At 34.1% G+C, this 20,639-nt stretch overlaps 1 protein-coding gene across 2 annotated transcripts in view; it reads right to left on the reverse strand.

Annotated features, from left to right (window-relative positions):
• Positions 1 to 564: 564 nt before the first annotated feature.
• Positions 565 to 20,639, reverse strand: part of TDRD3 (tudor domain containing 3) — a 110,888-nt gene continuing 90,813 nt past the window's right edge. For both annotated transcript variants that reach the window (XM_080577038.1, XM_080577037.1), the window contains exons 13-14: positions 7,954 to 8,090; positions 565 to 3,482 (exon numbers count right to left, since the gene is read on the reverse strand). In XM_080577038.1, the coding sequence (XP_080433164.1) occupies positions 7,971 to 8,090 (120 nt within the window). In that variant the 3' untranslated portion in view covers positions 565 to 3,482; positions 7,954 to 7,970. The remainder of the gene's footprint in view (positions 3,483 to 7,953; positions 8,091 to 20,639) is intronic.

Genomic DNA, 20,639 nt, shown 5'->3' on the forward strand with positions numbered 1-20,639 from the left:
GTGCAGCAGGAGCTGGGAGGGGTCAGAACCAGGACAGCTGACCCAAACTGGTCGAAGGGATAATATCCCACACCATGTGGCATCATATGGGGCAATAAAACTGGGGGGAGCTGGCCACGGGGACTGCAACTGCTCAGTGAGTGGCTGGGCATTGGTCAGCTGCATCCACTTGTGTATTCCTGTATCACTGTTTTTATTATTTTCCCTTCCTTTTCTGTCCTATTAAAGTGCCTTTATCCAATCCACAAGCTTTATCTTTTTTTTCCCCCTTGATTTTCTCCCCCATCCAACTGGGAGGAGTGAGTGAATGGCTGTGGTGCCTGCCAGATTAAACATCAACAGACTTATTAAGAAAGAACCCGTTAGTGAGAAAATAAAAGCTATATTAACATAAAAATATTAAATATATGAATGTGTCAGTAGATGTTAGTCCAACCCAGAATTTTGAATGAAAATATGACAACTTCAATCCAGTTTTGTCATAAGATTCTGGAAACATTTAAGATAAAAACAGAACATTTCCATTCTTTGTTTCAAAATGATTTCATATCTCAATAACTTAAATGGGAAAAAATGTAAAACAATTTTATTCAATTATATAGTTACCAACTTGGAACATAACTTTTAGAACAATTGAATTTTTTTTTTTTATTACTTCCCATCATGTAAAAATTTTCTATACAAGCCCATAACAAGAAAAATCTTTTCATTAGAATTGCATTCCTAAAATTCAGACAAATTCTCATAAACTGTATTTCTAGCAAAGGAAGTCCAGGAGGGACCCACTGGTCAAGAAACTCAGATTACCTCATGTTCTGCTTGCAAAGTGTGAAATTCGTGACAGGTTTGTCTTGAAAACAGCTAATCAAGAGTAGTCCAAAACAGCATCGGAAATTAAGCCATCAAGTAAGTAGTGTGGAGTATCAGGATGCAGTTCTCTTTCTCTGCCTTCATTTAGCAACACGGATCAGCCCCACAAAGTTCACGACCTTGCTTTTGCTGTTGCACTTTGCAGATAAGAAGATAGCTTACATCACTTCTGAAGATATATCTAGTAATGGTAACAACTTCTGAACATAAAAACTGGATACATTAATGTTCTTGCATGTATGCAATCCTTACTACATTATGACTGGAAATTATTGTATTTGTGGATTTGATGTATTATGCAAATTAAGGAATAATTGATAAACTAGGTAGGTTTATAATCATGTTGTTTCTAGATATGGGAATCAACGAGTTTACAATCAATTCTTGCTTTTCAGAACAGGTTGAGGCAAATACTTTTACTCTACTACTGATTTTCCAGAACCTAAAGAACAGGCAGAACTTTGATAGTTATTTCAGTTGAAACCAAAATAGAAAAGGACCATAAAACGCATGAAGACAACACATCTTGTCAAAGAGACTCTCCAGCTGCTTGCTTGCTCTGCCTTCCCAGTTACTCAGCACCACTGAAGAAAAGACCATGACATGAATGTTGGCTTTACTGTTTTCCAAAGAATGTTCTCAAATATATTTCATTTGCCTACAAAGAGCTGCACGCACATTTGGTAATTTCAGAATGCCGCAACTACTACAGAGGAATGCTACATCATATTTCTACAGTCTTTTCTTTTTTTTTTCTTTCCCTTTTTTTTTTTTTCTTTTTTAAACAGTTCACCAAATCAGGCTGCAATTTTCTGAATTTTATGATTTAGTTCACAGGAGGAAAGAAAGATCAGAACACCAAAAGTGATTTTTAATTTCAGACTGCTTTAGTACACTGGCTGTAGCATTCTCATTTAATGTAAGTCCATTTATAAAAAAAAAAAATCAAAACTGATTTCTAAAACAGTGCTATGACTGCATAGTTTATGAAACTTGAATAGCTGTTTTAAGTGGTCTTACCAATAATTCTGGAAGTAAAGCATCCAACATCCAATGTATTAGATCTACAATTTATTTATTTGCTGGTACAATTGTGCAGAACTGACCAGGATGATTCATAGTGTTTGGGAAATGGTCTCTAGCTTAAATGTAACAAACTTCATAAAATTTGTTGTACGTCAACTGGTAGCGAAGAATTTCAACATTGTGCAGCTCATGTTCTAAGCTTCCAAGTTTCTTTTAAATTGTTAATGAGTTGCATTACAATTCTCAAGAAGCTGCATTAAGGCAGCAAAACATTTCCTTCCTTACTATTCTGCAAATATTAATGTGCTTGCTACATCTGACTGTGTTCAGACAGCAATCCATATTACGTACTGAAAATACAATTAATTACATCATCAACGCATAACTTCTTTTCATCCACACAAACAAGGTTTTGTCCAGAGTTTTGTATGAGCACTCAGAAATTCACTAGAATTTATTGTACAATTTATACCACCAACACGTCTCAGGTAAAACTCTGTCTTTAGAGAAGACAGGTGGATTTTTTTGTCCATTTCAAAACATGTGCCATTTCAATCTTAATTAAGCCATCAAAATAAAGCTTAAAAGGGACTTGCAAGGTATATAGATCTTCTGGTGTTTCTCAGTTAAAGAAATAGTGAAATTTCAACTGTCATAATCACATAAGATTCAAAGATATAGCTTAGAAGGAAAAGTACAATTTGACTTTTTTTTTTTCCAAGCATCAACAATAATTGAGAACAATCTAGTAACATGAAGCAATAAAAGCAGTTTAAAGCTACAGGAAAGTCAGAACCTACTATTCTACAGGTTGCATGTGTATGTATATACATATTTATGTATGAAATATTTATATGCATCTTTCAGTATTTTTTGTTTAAACTACTTTCCTGTACCTTCTAGAATTGTTTCTATCCCCATAACATAAATATTCCTAAAAAGAAAATATTTATCTAAGATTATTTAGAAAACGTCTTTTGAAAGCACTGAGTTTATCTCCCTTTCAAGCTTTTAGTTACACTTCAAAAAAACATAAGAGGCAAATTTGTTAATTTTGGCCTTTAGCAAATTTGAAAAAAAAACATAGAAAACAATCAAAACATTCAGAATTTCACTGTACAATAATTAACTGAAAAATTTTAGCGTTTCACTAATGCTAGCCTAAAATCTAAATTCAAGGCCCAATCCTGTCTGCTTTTGAGGAAATAGGAATTTTACTTCTACTTTACTAGAAACAGGATTAGAACCAAAATAAATTCAAAATGAATAAAAATAATAATACACTGGTATTACCTTTACTAACAATGGAGGCTCAGTAAAAAGAATACAAGGCAAAGAATAGAATAGTGCACTGTGGTTTTATTGATGGCAGCAATGACAATTTGCTTCTTTCATATGTAAAAAGTATTCAGCTTCATATAACTAAGAACTTTAAAAAAGTCTCCTGTGGTATCAGGTCCAAATTCTTTCTGCTCACACCAGCTTTCTTTGTTCCACCCTGTTGCCTGGAAAAAGCCAGAAGTTCTTCTAGAAGTCTTCAGCAAGTTGGAGCTGCCAGTGAATTTCCCCTCACCAGGAGAAGATTGCTGAACAGGGGAAAGAAAAAAAGAAACACAACCAGTAAGTACAAAAACTCTGCTCTTTGTGCAACATACATTTTACTGCTACTACTTTTTTTCTCCTCCAAAAGAGTATACACCTGCTTTTCTGTACTTACAGAGATATGTATTTAAAAGAATAAGTCATAAGATTGCACTTCAATGCAATACATATATGATCGCTATAATACAAGAAAAGAACACTTTCTGGCAATGACTTCTTACAAAAATTCAATTTCTCCATTGGTAAGGACTTTAATACAAATTTCATAGTAGGTTTGAAAAGGTGTAGATTAATCCTGTCACTGCACAAAAGAAAACCAAGAAACAGATAATGACCAAGTACTTATAGGTTCACACTCAGGTTCTTTCAAGCTCCTCCAAAAGCCTTGACCCTTCAAAAACCACATTTCTGATTACTGTTCCCCTTCTTTTTCATACTATCATGACATTCTACCCAGCAAATATAAGCTCAGGACATATTTTTATTGCTGTTAGACTCTAATTCTTGTATCTTTATTCTCTAGAGAGAATATCTTAACTTACAGACCTGTTAAAACTAGTGTTTGACTAGTTTGACCCGAAACAACCTAGACTGAGTTCAAAGGGTCTCTGATGCAGTGCTCTGATAAAATTCTGAGTAAGTGTCCTCTACCTCACACTGCTGGATATTAATAAACCATTTCTAGGCCAATTGCATCTACAGCGAGGTATTGACCTTAACATGATTACTCTATTGCTCTGCCTTCATAGTAATCACCAAGTCAGGACTTCCCATAAGTCTGCAGCAATTGTTCTTTATACCTGAAGTATAGAACAGCACGGTGAGCTTTTCAGAAGGACACAAATTATATTAAAAATAATAATAATAAAAAACCAAAACACTCAGGAATTTAGTATTTGTCAATAATAATTCCAGATTTGCAAGGGCAACTTCAACACCTAAACAAGTATGCCGAAAACTAATCCAGGAAGCAGTAAGGCTTTATTTCTGCATTATTGTACCAGTGCTAATAACGCCCTTCCTGTCAAGTGGTGCAACACTGTACAGGTACGTATACAGTTTTGGGGTATGGGATATGAACTACTGTATGAACTTCATGCTTCATCTTTGATATGTCCCTATCATACTCAATACAAACATGGCCATCAGACATTGTTTTTAGAACAGCCTTATTTGCTTTTGAAGACAGGGCACCTTGGCATTTTTAAATGTTAAATATTGCAATATGATAATTTGCAACAAATGATTTATAATATAGTCATCAACAAGAGCTCTTCATCTCTTTTCAGGAAAAATCATTTAAGTTACTTTACATGATGGAGAGGTATAAGGGATATAAAACCTCTTCTCTCAAGCAGCAGGTCAATGATCTGGTGAAGCATCCTTCAGTGGAAAGCTGTGGTAAGATTATTTCTCACTAAATTCCTTAAAAACTTCCCATGATAAATCATGTCATCTAGCAGGTTATTGAAAACTTGAAACAAAAAAAAAAATATATATATATAGATGCCATGTTCTCAGAAGCTCTTGGAAATACAAAGGAAGAAACCATATAGAAATCCACTTCCAGGAACTGACATTCAATATTTTTGAGCTTTCACATATCATGACACTGTCATACAAGTCTAGGTAAGCTGAAAACAAATTAGAAAAGGACTATGTTCGATCTTCTGCCTACACTTACAATCAGAGAGAAACTGACTACATCCTCCACTTACTTTTGGTAAAGTTTAATAGATTTTAATTCCTGGTTTCTCTCTAGTTCGGCTGTCTTCAGCCACCTCGTTAGGTCACGTAATAAATACATTTCTAAGTTCAACTTAGTATAAAATCTATAGCAGCATGAGATGTACTATGGGGAACTGTAAGACATATCTGATAAATATAATCACCACAGTGTCAGGATGAACATTTCCTCACACCACCTTACCTATCAAACAAGGCAAATAACATCAGCTATACTGGACTCTACACAAACTTCAGGAATTAAACCTAGCAGGTGAAAGCTGCTCAGTATCACACAGAAAAAGCTTTTAAAAATAACGTTGCAATATTTTTACCATCAAAAAGACTGGTGCATTCTTAAACTGAGGGAGAATTTCCACTTTTTGATGCTATTGAGCAATAACCCCAAATGCTGCACTAAGAGAAGGGAACAGGATATTTAGCTGTTCATATATTGTTCATATATTCACTACAGCACTGTGACAGAGGGTTGGGGTAGAAAAAACAACACATTACAAATCCTTTATAAAATTAAGGTTTGCCTTGACTAGAATTAATATAGGAGCTAACTAACCTTAAGTAGAGACCCCCACCCCTGTCACCACCCAACCCTTTTACAGAAAGCATGTTTTGCCTCTCCATTTTCTTCTTCTGAGTGATCCTAGCATCAAGAATCTAAGACCAATATATTTAATTTCATCTTGTCAACTTCTTTTTGGTGTCAACATCCCATAGCTGTTATATTATCTCATGTTGAACCGCAATTGAGCTTAATACTGGAAATTTCCTAAATACAAATTTATGTCTGATACAGCAGATACTTAAAATAGCTAGATATATCAAATCATTTTAATATAAAATACACAAATATTCTAATTGAATAACTTTTACCCATTTAGAGATAGTTTCCACTTAGTTAAAATGGAAGACAATTCAGTTATTTCAGCCTAGGAAAGCTGCATTTAGTATTTTGATTCAGATGGAATGAAATTTCAATCAAGAAGTAAATTGCATTTTTTCCATAACGAATTGCTGTTTACAGCGATGACTATTTAAGGTACATACAACTCTTTCATGTTTGCAGAAGATAAAGTGCATAATATTCCAATAAAGTAAGGCTTACAAAATTAGTCAAAACTTAAGCAAAGGTTAAGCTGCCAGTGACTGCATATTGTATTGGGCTAATAAGCTCGGTTTTTGGATGACACATTGGTACTAACTGTATCTTGAGTAGAGGTTGAAGAAGTAAACAGTCCTGGGCCAAAAGAAGACAAATGAAATGCCTTATTTAATCACCTGAGGAAGAGTGTTTTAAATTAGGATTAAAAAAAAAAAAAGAATATATTTTGAAGTATTCTCAGTAACAGATGTACTTTGTAAAGAAAATAAGTAGTTGCTGAAAATTTTTATTTAGCTTTATGATAGCTGCTACTTGTTAACAAACTTTTTCATTTAACTGACAGTATTTACCATCTGAATCAAACCCCTTTATTTAGAGATGTCTGACAGAAAACAATAGCATTTGAATGGGGTGGAAGACTAAAATGTTTTTCTGTTGTTGTTGTTGCTGTTTTTACACAGCTGGTAGATTTTGATCCTTAATCTGCTGTCAGTTTAAATCAGGATCCCACTGGAACTTTCAAAGCAAGGTGCAAGAAAACCCACACAGAGCAACCTGTGCCTTATAAAAGTTGTTTCCTATTTGTCAACCATTTATTCACTCTTCTTGAGGTACAGGAGTTACTATTATTCTCTCTGGATGTCTTTTTTTCCCTCTCTCCCAACCTGAGCAAAGCCAAACAGTTTTCCAGATTTACGCTGTACAATTTGAAAACATAAAAATTATTATCTGAAGACAAAAACAACAAAGGTTTTGACTGCCCTCTACACTGAGCACATTTCATTAGGCTGATCACACTGACACCTCCCTGCGCTGACATAACTAGTTTAGAACTCAGCTCAGTGCATGCACCTGAATTATTTCGGCACACTTTATAATTATCTCATGACACGTTTATTGATAGTGACTGATACACTTATTAAAATAGAAAATTTAAGGATATGTACAAAAATCAGAATATTATCACCTTGACAAGAGTCAAGAGTAAATTTTTCTCCTTATATTGGTAGTACTCCCTCAAATGAAAAAGTTAGGTGAACATATGATCAAAAAAGTAAAGTCTTATATTATTGCATGTCAGAAATATCAAAAGCTGCAGAGATCAGCAGCACCCATTAAACCAGTTGGAAGCGAAGGAATGGAGAAATGAAAGAAACTAAAAAGAGCCTTATAAAAAATAAACCAGCTAGTACCTAAAAAATCAGACGCAAAACAAAGACACTGAAGATGTAAACCAAGTAACATGCATCTTTGCAATGATTTATAAAGAATAGTCAATGAACTCTTGAGAATTAAGATATTAGAAAATCCAGAAGTAAAACGAATGCAGTACAGCATATTTGATTTTTTTTTTTAATGAGAAAAAAACTTTTTATAGTAATTGAGATCTATATTTGTTTGTATAATGGTAATTACAATAATTTATTTGTTCAAGAACACTCATGGTCTACTACCCAGTGCCAAGGGCTGTTATACAAACCAACTACTAGCAAAGTTGTAGAAAGTTCTCTCACAAACTTCAGAGACTGAAGAATTAAGTATACAAAAATTCAGATCTACTTTTCTTGAAATCAAAATCCATAAATAAAATGTCATTAGCATCTATTTACCTTTTAATTCTTATTAATCAGTTTCTAGCTCTTGGGGGTTGATAGAATTGTTGAGTAGGTCGTGTGGACCGCCTTGGCTGACCATCACCTCCTCTGCGGAATTCTAGAGTTTGCTCATAAGTTTCTTCTTCATCCTCCTGCAGGTAAACAGCATTATTTTAAACAGAAGAGTAGTTAAATGCATTATACATGAGTAGACATATACATATATACACACACATATGAATGAATGCATACATGCATAGAAACTGCTGCTTCTGTATGGATGATCACTTAATAAAGGAAGTGAATAGTCCCTTTTTATAAACCTAAGAAAGCTAACAAAAACAAAGTGAGTAATCTCAAAACCCAGTCCTCAAGGCAGCCACAGAAGTTTTAAATATTTGCAGAAAAACGGCATATATATTAAAACAAAGTTATTCTCCAGGAGTTATACAGGCAACAAACTCAAGAAGCAAAATAACATCGGTAACCTGCCAGAGCAAGAGAAATACCAGCTTTCAGGAGTTTAGAAATGTGTGTGAAATGAAAGCAAAGAATAAGGGAATGGAAATGCAAGGAACAAAAATCAGGCAATATGCATTCTAGAAACACAGATCTGAAACAGCAGATACAAATCTGTGATGCAGTAATAATCAAAAAGCCTACAAGTATACTGGACAGCAATTTAGCCATGAATTTTCTACATGCAGCAATAATAAAAATAACCTCTGAATAATGAGACAAGAGGTAATTACATGTTTGCAATATTGCATTCACTCCTGGTTATCTCAGTGCCAGAAAGATACTGACAAATTACAGGGAGTTCAAAAACAATAGAAATAATTAAGAGACCGAAGAACAAGTTGCAAAGAAAGACTAAAACAGCCACATTTTTTACTTTAGCCAAGAGATACTGACAGGAAAAGCATTCCTCTGATGGAGTATTTGAAGGTGGTACAGAGTAAAGAAGATTTTTAAGAGAATCACAATTTCTAACAAAGAGAAATGCAAAAGCAAAATTATACACTGAAAGTAGAAAAAGTGTTATTGAACAGGAAGGAGTATGATTATCAAATGGTTTCTCAGTCACAATTACTTTTTTTTTTTCTAAATTTCTTAAAACTAGCTTCTAGCAGACACCAGGTTCCCTCTAGAACATGGTGCAAGAAATCAATTTCTGGGAAAAGTACTGAGCATACAACTCTTAATTTCCCTTTACTCACAATGTAAGAATGCACAGGAACACAAACCAAGAATATTTAATGATTGATTATAAATTCTGCAACAATCTCAACACTTAGGAACTGTCATAGAGTGCAACATGCATATAATGAAGAACAAGCAAATCACAGCAGTAAGATATTTCATTACAAGAGGCAAGAAAAAAAAAAGACATCTACAGCCTAGGTTTCTTTCTTTTGTGAAAAATGAAATCTTACTCAAGAAACAACAGCTCATTCTGAATCAGTTTAAATGTTGATAAACGTGCATTTTGAAACTGACAGGTTCACACAACGATATTCTTCGTGATAAGGTTCGCTATTTAAAGGGCTTATCTGTGGTAACAGCTAGATTTCCAGAACAGATTAGGCCCTACTAGGGAGAGTCTGCAATAACTGTAGAAGAAAAGAGAATTTCGGCACAATCAAATGGGGCATAATAGATTTAAATCTTTTTGTTTCACTGTAGCCAAAGGCTGAGAACTATGGAATTCTGCAATAAAACTTACTTTTCTCAGTGTACCTCTTTTAGTGCTTGCAGCACTGTTCCCTCATACGAAGAGGTTCAGAGACACTACTTATCCAAAGGAAATAGGAAAGCAGAGGTCTAACCAAAAAATCCACACATTTTGCAATAGTTAGCCCTAGTACAAACTCTGAGTATATGAAGTAATCTCTCATCATTGACAAGGCAAACAATACTAGCATCAACACTTTAAAAGGTAAACTAGGTGCCTGAAGCAATGTCAATACGTCTAGCTCCTTCAGTACACTCAAGAAACTTCAAGAGTTGAGAACAGTTTTCATATTATTTGCCCAAAGCAAACAGCAATTGCAAGTTTTCTTAAAGATTCTTTCCAAAAGCTTCAATCTAAAATAAAAGAGCTTACTCCTCGAAAGTAAAATTGTAAACCATCAACTGCTTGATATCTGGATTCTCCAGAACTGGAAGACAAATAGACATATACACACTACAGAAAAATTAGCAATGCATACTGGTATTTTCAAGAGACTGCAGTGAACCAGACGTAAATTGATCCTTTGTAACCGTGCTAGTCTTAGCTCAAAAAGATCAGAAATTAAACAGTTTAGTGCATAGGGTCTCACCTGTAACAAACAGCCTCTTTCTGAGGGTAAGTATAGCACAGTAAATTTCTACATCAGCAAATCTTCATCAAACTTCAGACAATGTTGTTGACCCGCTGAACTCAGTAAAATCAGATTAAAACTAGAATTTGTCTTAAACATGTCTATTTTGGTGTAGTTGTCTTTACATACAGAATGAAAAGCTTCAGATGCATTCCAATTCATGTATCTTCATTAAAAAAGGCAAGAGCAATGTGTGAAATCACATTCACTTCCTTGAGACTCTGAATAAAATGAAAACAAGCATTGCAGCAAATCGTACGAGCTAGCAACTGAATGCCTTTCTATTATTCCTTCCTTCTTACGTACTGTTGCTCTCCACAAAGTTACCGAGTCTTGTTGAAGTCTGCCATCTTCCTATCAGATGATAATCTGATGTTGCTTGTGTTTTACCTATTCATTTGAACCCTACTGGATCTAAAATTCTCCAAAATAGTATTTGGCCAAACCGTAACTTTATTAAATACTGCTTCTTGTTTTACAAGTAATTGCATCTCTTCTCTTCCACCATTTCTTGTTCACTGACCCTCATCCGCCACTGATGTTTTATCTCTTTTTATTGCCATTTTAGTTTATTTCCACCTTGCAATTTTTTTCTGGGTCTACGTCCTTTATCTCAGTTTAATGCGAAATCTCTCTAACTCATGCTCAAAACTGTCTTCGCTATGCTGGAATAGCATCCAATCTAGGCAAAGCTTAAAGATCACTAACGTTTGCTTTTATGTTCCTTCTGTTCTCCTACCTAACAATTTCAACCTTCTACATATCTTCTGTTACAAATCTGTAGTCACTTAAGTCATACATCTAGTTATCAACTCTATTTTTCCAGCCTTAGCTGTTTGTGTTCAGTTTATAAATTGTTTGTGACTCATTATAAATTATACAATTTCCTACCTCCTTATACATGTAATATCTGGATTACATTTTATAAAGCAAAGGTGGTCACAAACCTCTGATACGGGCCATCTCTTCTGTCAGCGCATTTTCATTCTCCAATTACCAGCAAATGTTTTATACAACTGGCTTTATCCAAAAACTTGTATTTGATTATCTCCATCCTTCAGCTTACATTATTTGTCTAATGTTCTAGGATCAGAGACGGAGTTTTCTAGTACTTGCACAATGGCTACCTAGGGCTACATACCCTGAACTGTCACTAAGCTTACAGAATCACAGAATCATCTAGGTTGGAAGAGACCTCCAAGATCACCCAGTCCAACCTCTGACCTAACACTAACAAGTCCTACACTAAACCATATCACTAAGCTCTAAATCTGAACGTCTTTTAAGGACCTCCAGGGATGGTGACTCAACCACTTCCCTTTCTTTTTGCTTAATGGCAAAAATATGGAAACTGGCAGATTCATAGGAAAAAGCAAATAAAGGTTTATAGTACAAACAATCAAATGCAGAAAAATTACTGCAGCAACTGGTAAAAATGACATGAGTGGTGGATTTCAGCAATTTTTAGGGATTTAAAATAAGATAGTGAACAAGGAAGCCTAAGTCATTGGGAGTTTCAGCATCTATTCAAAGTTTTGCCATAAGAATCTACTGTTACCATTGCTATTTTAATTACCTCTGGTAAGACAGACAAGAACTTAGTAAGTGTAAAACAGGAATAGCATGCTCAGTGCTTTTACTTTGGACCCATGTATTCCAAAGACCTTGTACCACCACCATACTTTATCAGCTGAGCTTAATGAATCAACAAGTAACTTCAGTCAAGCCAAGTGACTAGCTGCATGCTTTTACATAGACTTCAATGGATTTCACAGATGCATAACGAAATAAATCCAATATTTAAAATATTTTTAACAGCTAATTTACTTTTAAAATAACACTATTAGAGCAAAGTAAGCTTGCATTTCATAAAAGGCTTTCTCAATGGATTTCCATTGAAAGACTTCCCTACATTAAAAATAACAGTTTAGAAACATATATAATGTGAAGTGAATACTTATTTCAAGTCAGATCCAAAAAATATTTTGGCACTGAACATTCCATCTATTTTAATAAGAGTTCAGTGCTTGAATGACTTGTCTTGAACAACTTGTTCTGAACATTTTTGAGAAAGATGAATTTATAGCGATACAAATATAGCAAGTCTGCACTTAGGCGTGGAAAATCATAACCAGAGCAGTTATATTTTAAGTTTTATTACAGCTTGCATAACTTCTGAAAACAATGAATATATGGATGATGGCAAAGAGCATGACAGAAGTCACAGACTTTGACTGCTGCATGCTCTGCCCGTGTATATTTAGGACTGCAGTTACAAGTAACAGCTGAGCAGCTCCATCAGTTTGCTACCTACAAACATGTTTCCTCCATCTATTCCTGCTTACCAACAGAAAATTCTGTTCTGTTCACTGGGCTCTTCTGCTAAAGCATTTCTATTTGTTAACTGATGGAGAAATCTTCCAACAACAAATTGGTGTACAGCTCTCTGTGGGATACTACAGATGAGCAGCAGAGCCTGTGCAAGGCTGAATGAAGGAGCAGCATGAGGCCAGGAATCACAAGAGAGAGAAGAGACAGGAGCCAAAGCAAGCATACGACATTTTCTCTTTCAGTAATGTCAAACCACTGTTTCAGTTTAAGCTACGATTTTAACTTCATCCACATAGTCAGAGCATGGAAAACTTGTAGGACTCAGTAGAACAGTGTTAGTTTCTTTGAAAAATGAACTACTCTTTCATCTGCATTTCAACTCCCGTTTCCTGGCCCAGATTTTACGCTTCTCTGCACTGCTCACTTTGCTGGCAACAGCTTCCTACTGCTGTTAACACACCAAGTGATCTCTTGTTTTGTTAGTTAAATCCGTTTCTTAAAAACCTGTTTCTTTTGCCTAATCACAGAGTGTTGATCTCCTTGAGTATTTTAAGTATTGACTTTGCAGTTTCAAATCAATCAAAAATAGACTATAGGGTTTTCCAGATATATTAAACAAACAAACAAACAAGCCACACTAGAACAATAATGAAAAATTCACAAATTTCCTACAAAAAGCTAAATTTCATCTTTAAAATTGCAGTTTATTACGTATTTGATATTTGGAAGAAAAAGCATTGTTTGAAGTGCCTATAGTATTCCCATAAACTTCTAATAATGTTCTATCTGAATATTTAAATGGATTCTTCGAATTCCAGAACTAAGAATGAAATCAGAATTTTGTGAAAAAAAAATTGTCATTTAACAAACACTTGAAGTTATATCTTCTTAGAACAGGGGTAGGACAATTCCAAAAATTGCTATCCAGTGAGGTGTGAAAAGTACAAATAAAAGAAATTACCACTACTGTACATTTTTCAAAGATTTTAACCAAGTACTGAAATTGTGACAAGCATTTTTGAAGTGTCTATTACAGAATAATCCAACATATTTGCTCATAATCAATTTTCTTTGCAAGTTATGCTTATTACTTAAAATAACACTTCCTTTTGCAGAGTAATCTTTGAGAGGGATAATCTTTGTCAGCCTGCAGATGTTCACAATTTTTTTTCCGTAGCAACGTATCTATATTAGACTGAGCCTATAACCATACTGATTTCTCAGTTAAATTATGAATAAGAAGGACAATTGGGATTCAAGGTTACACTGCCAAACCTGCATAGCAATAACCCCCTTCATTGCTGTCAGATGCTCAACACACAGCCCTATTAAAGTGTCTTTAAATGAGTCAGGGTAGCATCACATTTCTGGAAAAACGTACTTTTAGTATGCTTACACACATGGTGTAAGACATTACAGTAGTGTATCACTGATGACTGAAACTACATGTAACTAACTGTAAGGATATTATTTGATTTAAATACATCCATATCTTTTTAAAATGTTGTATGTAGTAATTACCTGACAAAGATTTTTTAAATTAACCTTTTAATTTAGAATATTAACACGAAGTTGCACAACTATTATTTTTATTTAGCTCCTCCCTGGAGGACTTTAGCATTCTTAAATTAGCCCCCACTATAATTCATATCCTTCTAACATAATCATTTTTATCGTACAGAATCCATTGGTTCTACGTTTCAGGATTTTACCTCTCTTAGCAAACATAAGCTGCTCTGATTTCTTAAAAATTAAACAATATTATAGTTTTTAAATTTAAAGGAATTGCAATGGATTGCAAGCAAATTTAGAAGTCAAAATAGGTTGTCCAGGTTTCTAATTAATTTAAAATTATTTTTTAAGACCAAAACCATTAACTCTTATTAAAACAGGTACTTTTATATGGCATCTGTGAAAATAAAGTGAGAGGAAGGCAGAGATAATTAGAACAATATCAAATCTGATACTTCTTCATTCTTGAATCAAGAATGAATGTGGAAAAAAAAATAAAAAGACACATGAAAGGCAATACACATTTCCAAACTCACAAAACCAGAGCAATGACACGTGAGCTAAATACACTCTTTCATCCTTCCCCACTGCCTCCATTGCTATCTTTCTCCATAGGTACATATAGATAGATGTCCAGATATATTTTGCGGAATTGATGAAGAAAGAGCTAAAGCAAGCTCTTTTTCTTCAGTTTTGGATGAGAAGTTTTTTCTGAATCTGTTATCTAGAATATTCATAGAAAAGCGTAAGGAGAAAAAACCCTGCAGAACATACAGAAAAAGACTTTAAATTATTCAAAAAAGCGCAAAACAAAAATCCGTGCTTTTCCACATTTTTCCTCTCTCCCATGAAGAAAGTACTGGTACAGTATTGACTTCTGGATAGACCCCCAGAGCTGGTGAACTGCAGGATATTTAATCAGTAGACTAGTCAAGACCTATTGTAATGCATGGAAACAGCTGCATTATACTAAAAGCAGCATCAAGAACCAACACAGAACAGAAAAATTGTAACAAAATGGAAGGATCACGTATATTGGATGTGTATGGCCTTACGGTACAAATGGATTTATTTTTTTTTTAAAGCCATAGACTTATCCTGAACTGGTAGGAATCTGTAATTAAATTAACCTGTTAATTATATCTATCTATATATTTTTTTTCTATTAGTACATGCCCCAGGAAATTTGACTTTGGCCACTTCTGATAATGAAGTGCAACTTCATCAGCAGTAGGGACTACACAGGGCTTCAAAGGTATTTCTTAGCATCTGCAGTGTTACAGTGACATTATTTTCTGTCTGTAAAGGACATGCAGGATACACAATTGTAAAGTATATATATAGTATACAAATCCTTCTTGCACTGAAAGCCACGAGCCCTTAAGCATCTAGCTCAACAACCTCATAAACACCTAGCTACATATGGGACATTACATGTATTAGATAACTAGTACAGATGACATACGTGTCCATAAACACATATATATACATATACAGATTGTAGAATTCCGTAAGTAACTCTGACTCAACTTTTTATGACTGAAGTGCTTTTATAAGCAAAACCATCAATAGGTTTTCTGAAACTTTTAGATTTAGTTACACTACAGTAAAATTATACAATATAAGACAGTGGTAACAGAAATAGCAATGTTAAATGTATTACAAAAATTACTGAGAGATTTACTACAAAATATTACAATAACTTTGGTTTCCCTTAAAGGAATAAAATTGAAGTGCTATATGTTACTGTATGATTTAATAAATCCTCTTCCCCATTTAAACTGTAATTTTATAATTATTGTTTGTTGTCATTCTATACACAGCCAAAATAATTCCTGCCCATTTACATACACATTTAACCTACTATACTAGGGCTATCTTTCTCTCATCTGCTTCTCAAATTATGTGAGATTTTGATTTACTATACAAATAAAACACTACAATCTACTTTCAAGCTCTGTATAAAACCTTTTATACAACAAATTCAGTTAAGAGTATTCCTAGTGTGAGAATGGTCAAATTCAAGTTACTGACAAATTCATTAAAAGGAGGTTGACATAATACCATTAAACAATAATAACAACAACATACAAGCCATCTGTTTCCCTTACTTACATTTAGGGAAAGGATCTTTATGAGGGTATGCCTCAGTCTCCACTTAACACACATAAGCCGTAAAATAAGTAAGTTCTAGCTTTGGTACACAAAACTAAAACTACATAAAACATTTTTTTCTTTTTTTCTGCTGCTGAAAATATAAACTGTGACAAAACCAGCTGAGCATTAAACACAGCTGATTTTCAATAGATTATGGTAGGACAACATATATCCTGAGTCTTGAATAAGACAAGAAACATGTGATAACCAAATGAAAAAAAAAATCGTAGATTCTTCAGAAAAAAAAAAAAAGAAATGCAAAACAGATGGATGGACAAGGAGGAGAATTTACATACTTGGATCTGAGACTGCTAACCGCAACACAACAGTTAACTTGGACTCAGACATCAGAACTTCTTGGTACTTCATTGCTTTTCTTCAACTCTGAAGACAAAGCACTCATTTAGTTTCTAAACAGACTACATTCCCATTACATTTCCATAAAGCTAGGATTGAGTAAACCTGGGGCATGATTATCCTACAGATAATTCCCTAGCTTATCTGTTCCCTTTAAGGGTATCATGCAGGTTATTCAAACTTGCCTTCATTCCCTATGGCATATAAAAATAAATCTGTAACTTGTTGTGAAGTTTGGGCTTATGATGCAAACATTCTTTTCTGCAGACTGGCATTATGTTCTCTGTAAACAAAACATTAATGAATTTTAAAAGTTCTTTAGAAATACATATTTAAGCCATTCATGACATATCCTAAAAGCAAAATAGCAATACTAACTTCTATCAGTAATAGCTCCTTCACATTGAGCGGTATCAATATAAAACTATGAATGTTCAGTTTAATAGTTTCTAAAAGAAAAGCAGATACACTGAAGTGATCTCTACTATAGGAAGAGCATTCACCCAGCAGACATATCAAATTTTTTAGCAATTCAGCAAGAAAAGCCACAAACTGACAAACTGAAAGTGTTTTAAAAAAACAACATGAAATCAGTTAGAGTAACTACTATATGGCGCTGTGTTACTATAACAAGTAACTATGCTAATTTTGGGGCTACATCACCAAATCAAGTGTCCATTTCCCCCGCTTCTCCTACATACAATGCCTAGCCCTTCCCTCCTCCTTTCCCTTTTTTTTTTTTTTTTAAATAAATTATACATCCAGTTTTTCAGAACATCAAGTTGAATTGTGCTCTGGAAAGGTCTATTTTATGCTGGTTACACAGAAACAGACCTAAACATATTGCCAAAAAGAGTACCTGCATAGACTTTCAGCATTCAGTTTCCTTGCACTAACTGCACTCTTAAACAAAACCACATACTTCTGGAGGGAAAACGAAGCATTTGCTGTACTGCTAAACCTATTTTGGTATGTAAGCAGAAAATTCTGCCAATAAAATTTAGGAAGAAAATGCTAAATGGTAGTATGAGAGATTATCTATGCTTTTCTGTTGGGGCACAAAACCAGTATCAAAACCTGACCAGAAGGAGATCAGTGAGTTTCAGTGACCTTTTATGCAAACCTTTTCAATTTTCAGCAGATGCTACAGGTAACAGACACTGGTTGCATTACTATTTTATACTGCATTATGTATTTATACTACTTTTTTACACTGCATTATGTATTCTTCTGCATATGAATTTAAAAACAGTTTTCATGGAGCGTGCTAAGTATTTCAAGGATTATGTAGTATAAATGTTGGAAGTCCACGCCTCTTAGATGTCAGGAATTATTCATAAAAAAAGAAACCTACAATGTAATAACAAAGGCCTTCTCTCCGGTGCTACTATTAGGGAAGATGATAGCTCTGTACCTGCAATGCCATAACCTAGTTCAAGTATCAAAATTTAAGTGTATACTTCTCAATTAGAGTTCAAAACCGCTATAAAACAATGTAATGAATTGCTAACAACTGTAGTAGTACAAAAGCAGTAGCTTTGTAGTAAAAGACTTGAAAAGCTCCTTCCATTCAGTTTATTGAAAAAGTTAAAGGCTGTCCTGATCACAGTCTAGAGAAAAGGCTTTGACATAACGCTCTCAAGTCTAACAGCTGAACTCTGATGGCCAAAAAAGTTACATTAGGTAAACTAGAAACAATGAATTAATTTGAAATAGTGAAGATTATGAGTGACTGTAACCACTTACCAAGATATGTGATGAATTCTTCATTCCTGTAACTTTCAAATTATACATTTTTAAAATTAAATTATACATTTTTAAGGAAAGCTTTCTATATCAAATAGAAATTAAATTCAGCAGAATTCTACATCCTGTTTTATAAAGTATCAGGTGAAAAATCAAATCAGTTTTTACACATTTCTTTTTAGTCTATTTTTTTTTAAATCTGAAAGAATGGAAATGTTAGAAAGATAAGGAAGGCACAGAATTGAGAAAGGTAATTTAATTACAAAAGCTTCATTCTCTGAATCACTAGTCTTCTTAGCATGACTTCAAGACTCCTACGCCTTGTTTGATTTGAGAGTTTCCTTTAAAAATCCCCCAACTACAGTTACCACACAAGAGGTTCAATGATAAAACAAGGTAAGCCTTTCCCATGCTCAAACTGCGGACAACAGAGTTGCCTCAAACACAGAAAGGAGAAAGCTACATTTGCACTACTAATACATACATAAATACACGTAACTTAAACTGAAGCTAGCATCTAAGGGAATAAGACTAAAATGACTTCTATCTCCTCCTGACTCAGGCTTTTTGTAAAAAAAAAAAAAAATAAAATAATAAAAACAAGAGGGAAATGCATATATATATATGCACAATTAGTCAGTTTTACACTTACAAAAAGACAACTTGACTAATTTAGCAAAGACATTATTTTGTGTAAGTTTAAGCAAATATAACTTCTCTAAAACTTTGAAAATTTAGATATACCAACCAAGTTCTGAGAACACTTTTTTTTTTTTTTTTAAGGAAAGTTGTTAGACAAAACCATTTCCTCATCTGCTTATGCTCTTCAGAGATGTTTCAAGAAAATCTGATTAACTTCTGCTATTCTTCAACAACATGAACAATAATATCCAGCTCAGGTATACACTCAATAATATTTAAAATGTCTCTGTTTGGCATGAAAGAAGCTTGCAAATGACACTATTAACATGAAGAAAAGAAAGTACCACTAGAGTCCCTGTTGTTGTTACAAACCTTACAAAAATTTACCCTACCAGAATAAACCAACAGAAACAGAAAAGCAGAAGAGTAATTCCGTATTCTTTTTAAAGTTATGCAGAAAAAAATAAATAAATCACTCTTCTGCAAACAACTGCTTTCACACTCCATGTGTTGTTACATTATGGAAGACTTCTTGTTTACAGATATTATTATGGGTAGTGCTTGCAAGTCAAACAAGGAGAAAAAAATAAGTCTTGGACGTTAGCCATGTCTGTACAACGAAGCCAGTGCATACATAATGCTTCAATTCAACATGTACTGTACACAGTATGAGGGAATATGATGTGGAATCATATACACATACTCCACTACTAATTAGGGTTGTCATAGCTTCTCTTCTGCAATATCAAGCCTGCAGTACCATGTCTCTCTTCCCTAGAGAACAATCAGTGAGAAATACTATGCCAATTTCTCCAGTTTCCTCTTTAATTCATATCCTTTGTATTAAGTATTAAAGGTGGACAAACTCAGTACACTGAAACATGAACGAAGCAGGGAAATCAGAAGAGAAACAGATGACATGTCCCGTCCACACATTTTTACACATCCAACCTCTTGAACACGCTTCAAGACGCAGAACGGCACTTTAACGGGAAGAACTTGTGTTCAACTTCAACAAATTCAATACAGAGAAAGTGTCAAAATGAGAATGAGTTTTTAATCACATGGTAACAGGATCAAACGTAATACTTAAAACAGGTTAAGCCATGCTATCCCGCAACAAAACCACAAGTCACTTTGAAGGAAGGTGTTTAGTGAGGAACAGAACAAACAACCTAATGAGCCCATGTGGTGTGGTCTCCAAGTAATCATCACTGTATGAAGCCACATTCAATAACAAAAGGAAAAAACAGCAGAACAGCGTGATGCTTAAAGTATCCTATTGAAACTATCACAAATGTTTACAGTAACAAACTCCAAAAAGATTGCATCTTTAATCTGATTTGTACAGCTGGCTATTCATGAGGATAGGTCATAATGAATATGAAATGCTTGAGTGGGTGACTAAGACATATTCTGCAATGCCTGATACGCATTTGCCTAATGATACAGATGGAAAATTGAAAGCCATTGTTTTATGACCACTTAGTGTAAATTACCTCCACTCAAATGAAGTTTGCCTGCTTTTAGTTTATTAAAAACTAAAATTTGCTTCCTTAGAGGTGGTTACGTTTAAGTGTCAGTTATTAC

Source organism: Anser brachyrhynchus (genome assembly GCF_964034855.1).
Source record: "Anser brachyrhynchus genome assembly, chromosome: 1".
NCBI classification, from domain to species: Eukaryota; Metazoa; Chordata; class Aves; order Anseriformes; family Anatidae; genus Anser; species Anser brachyrhynchus.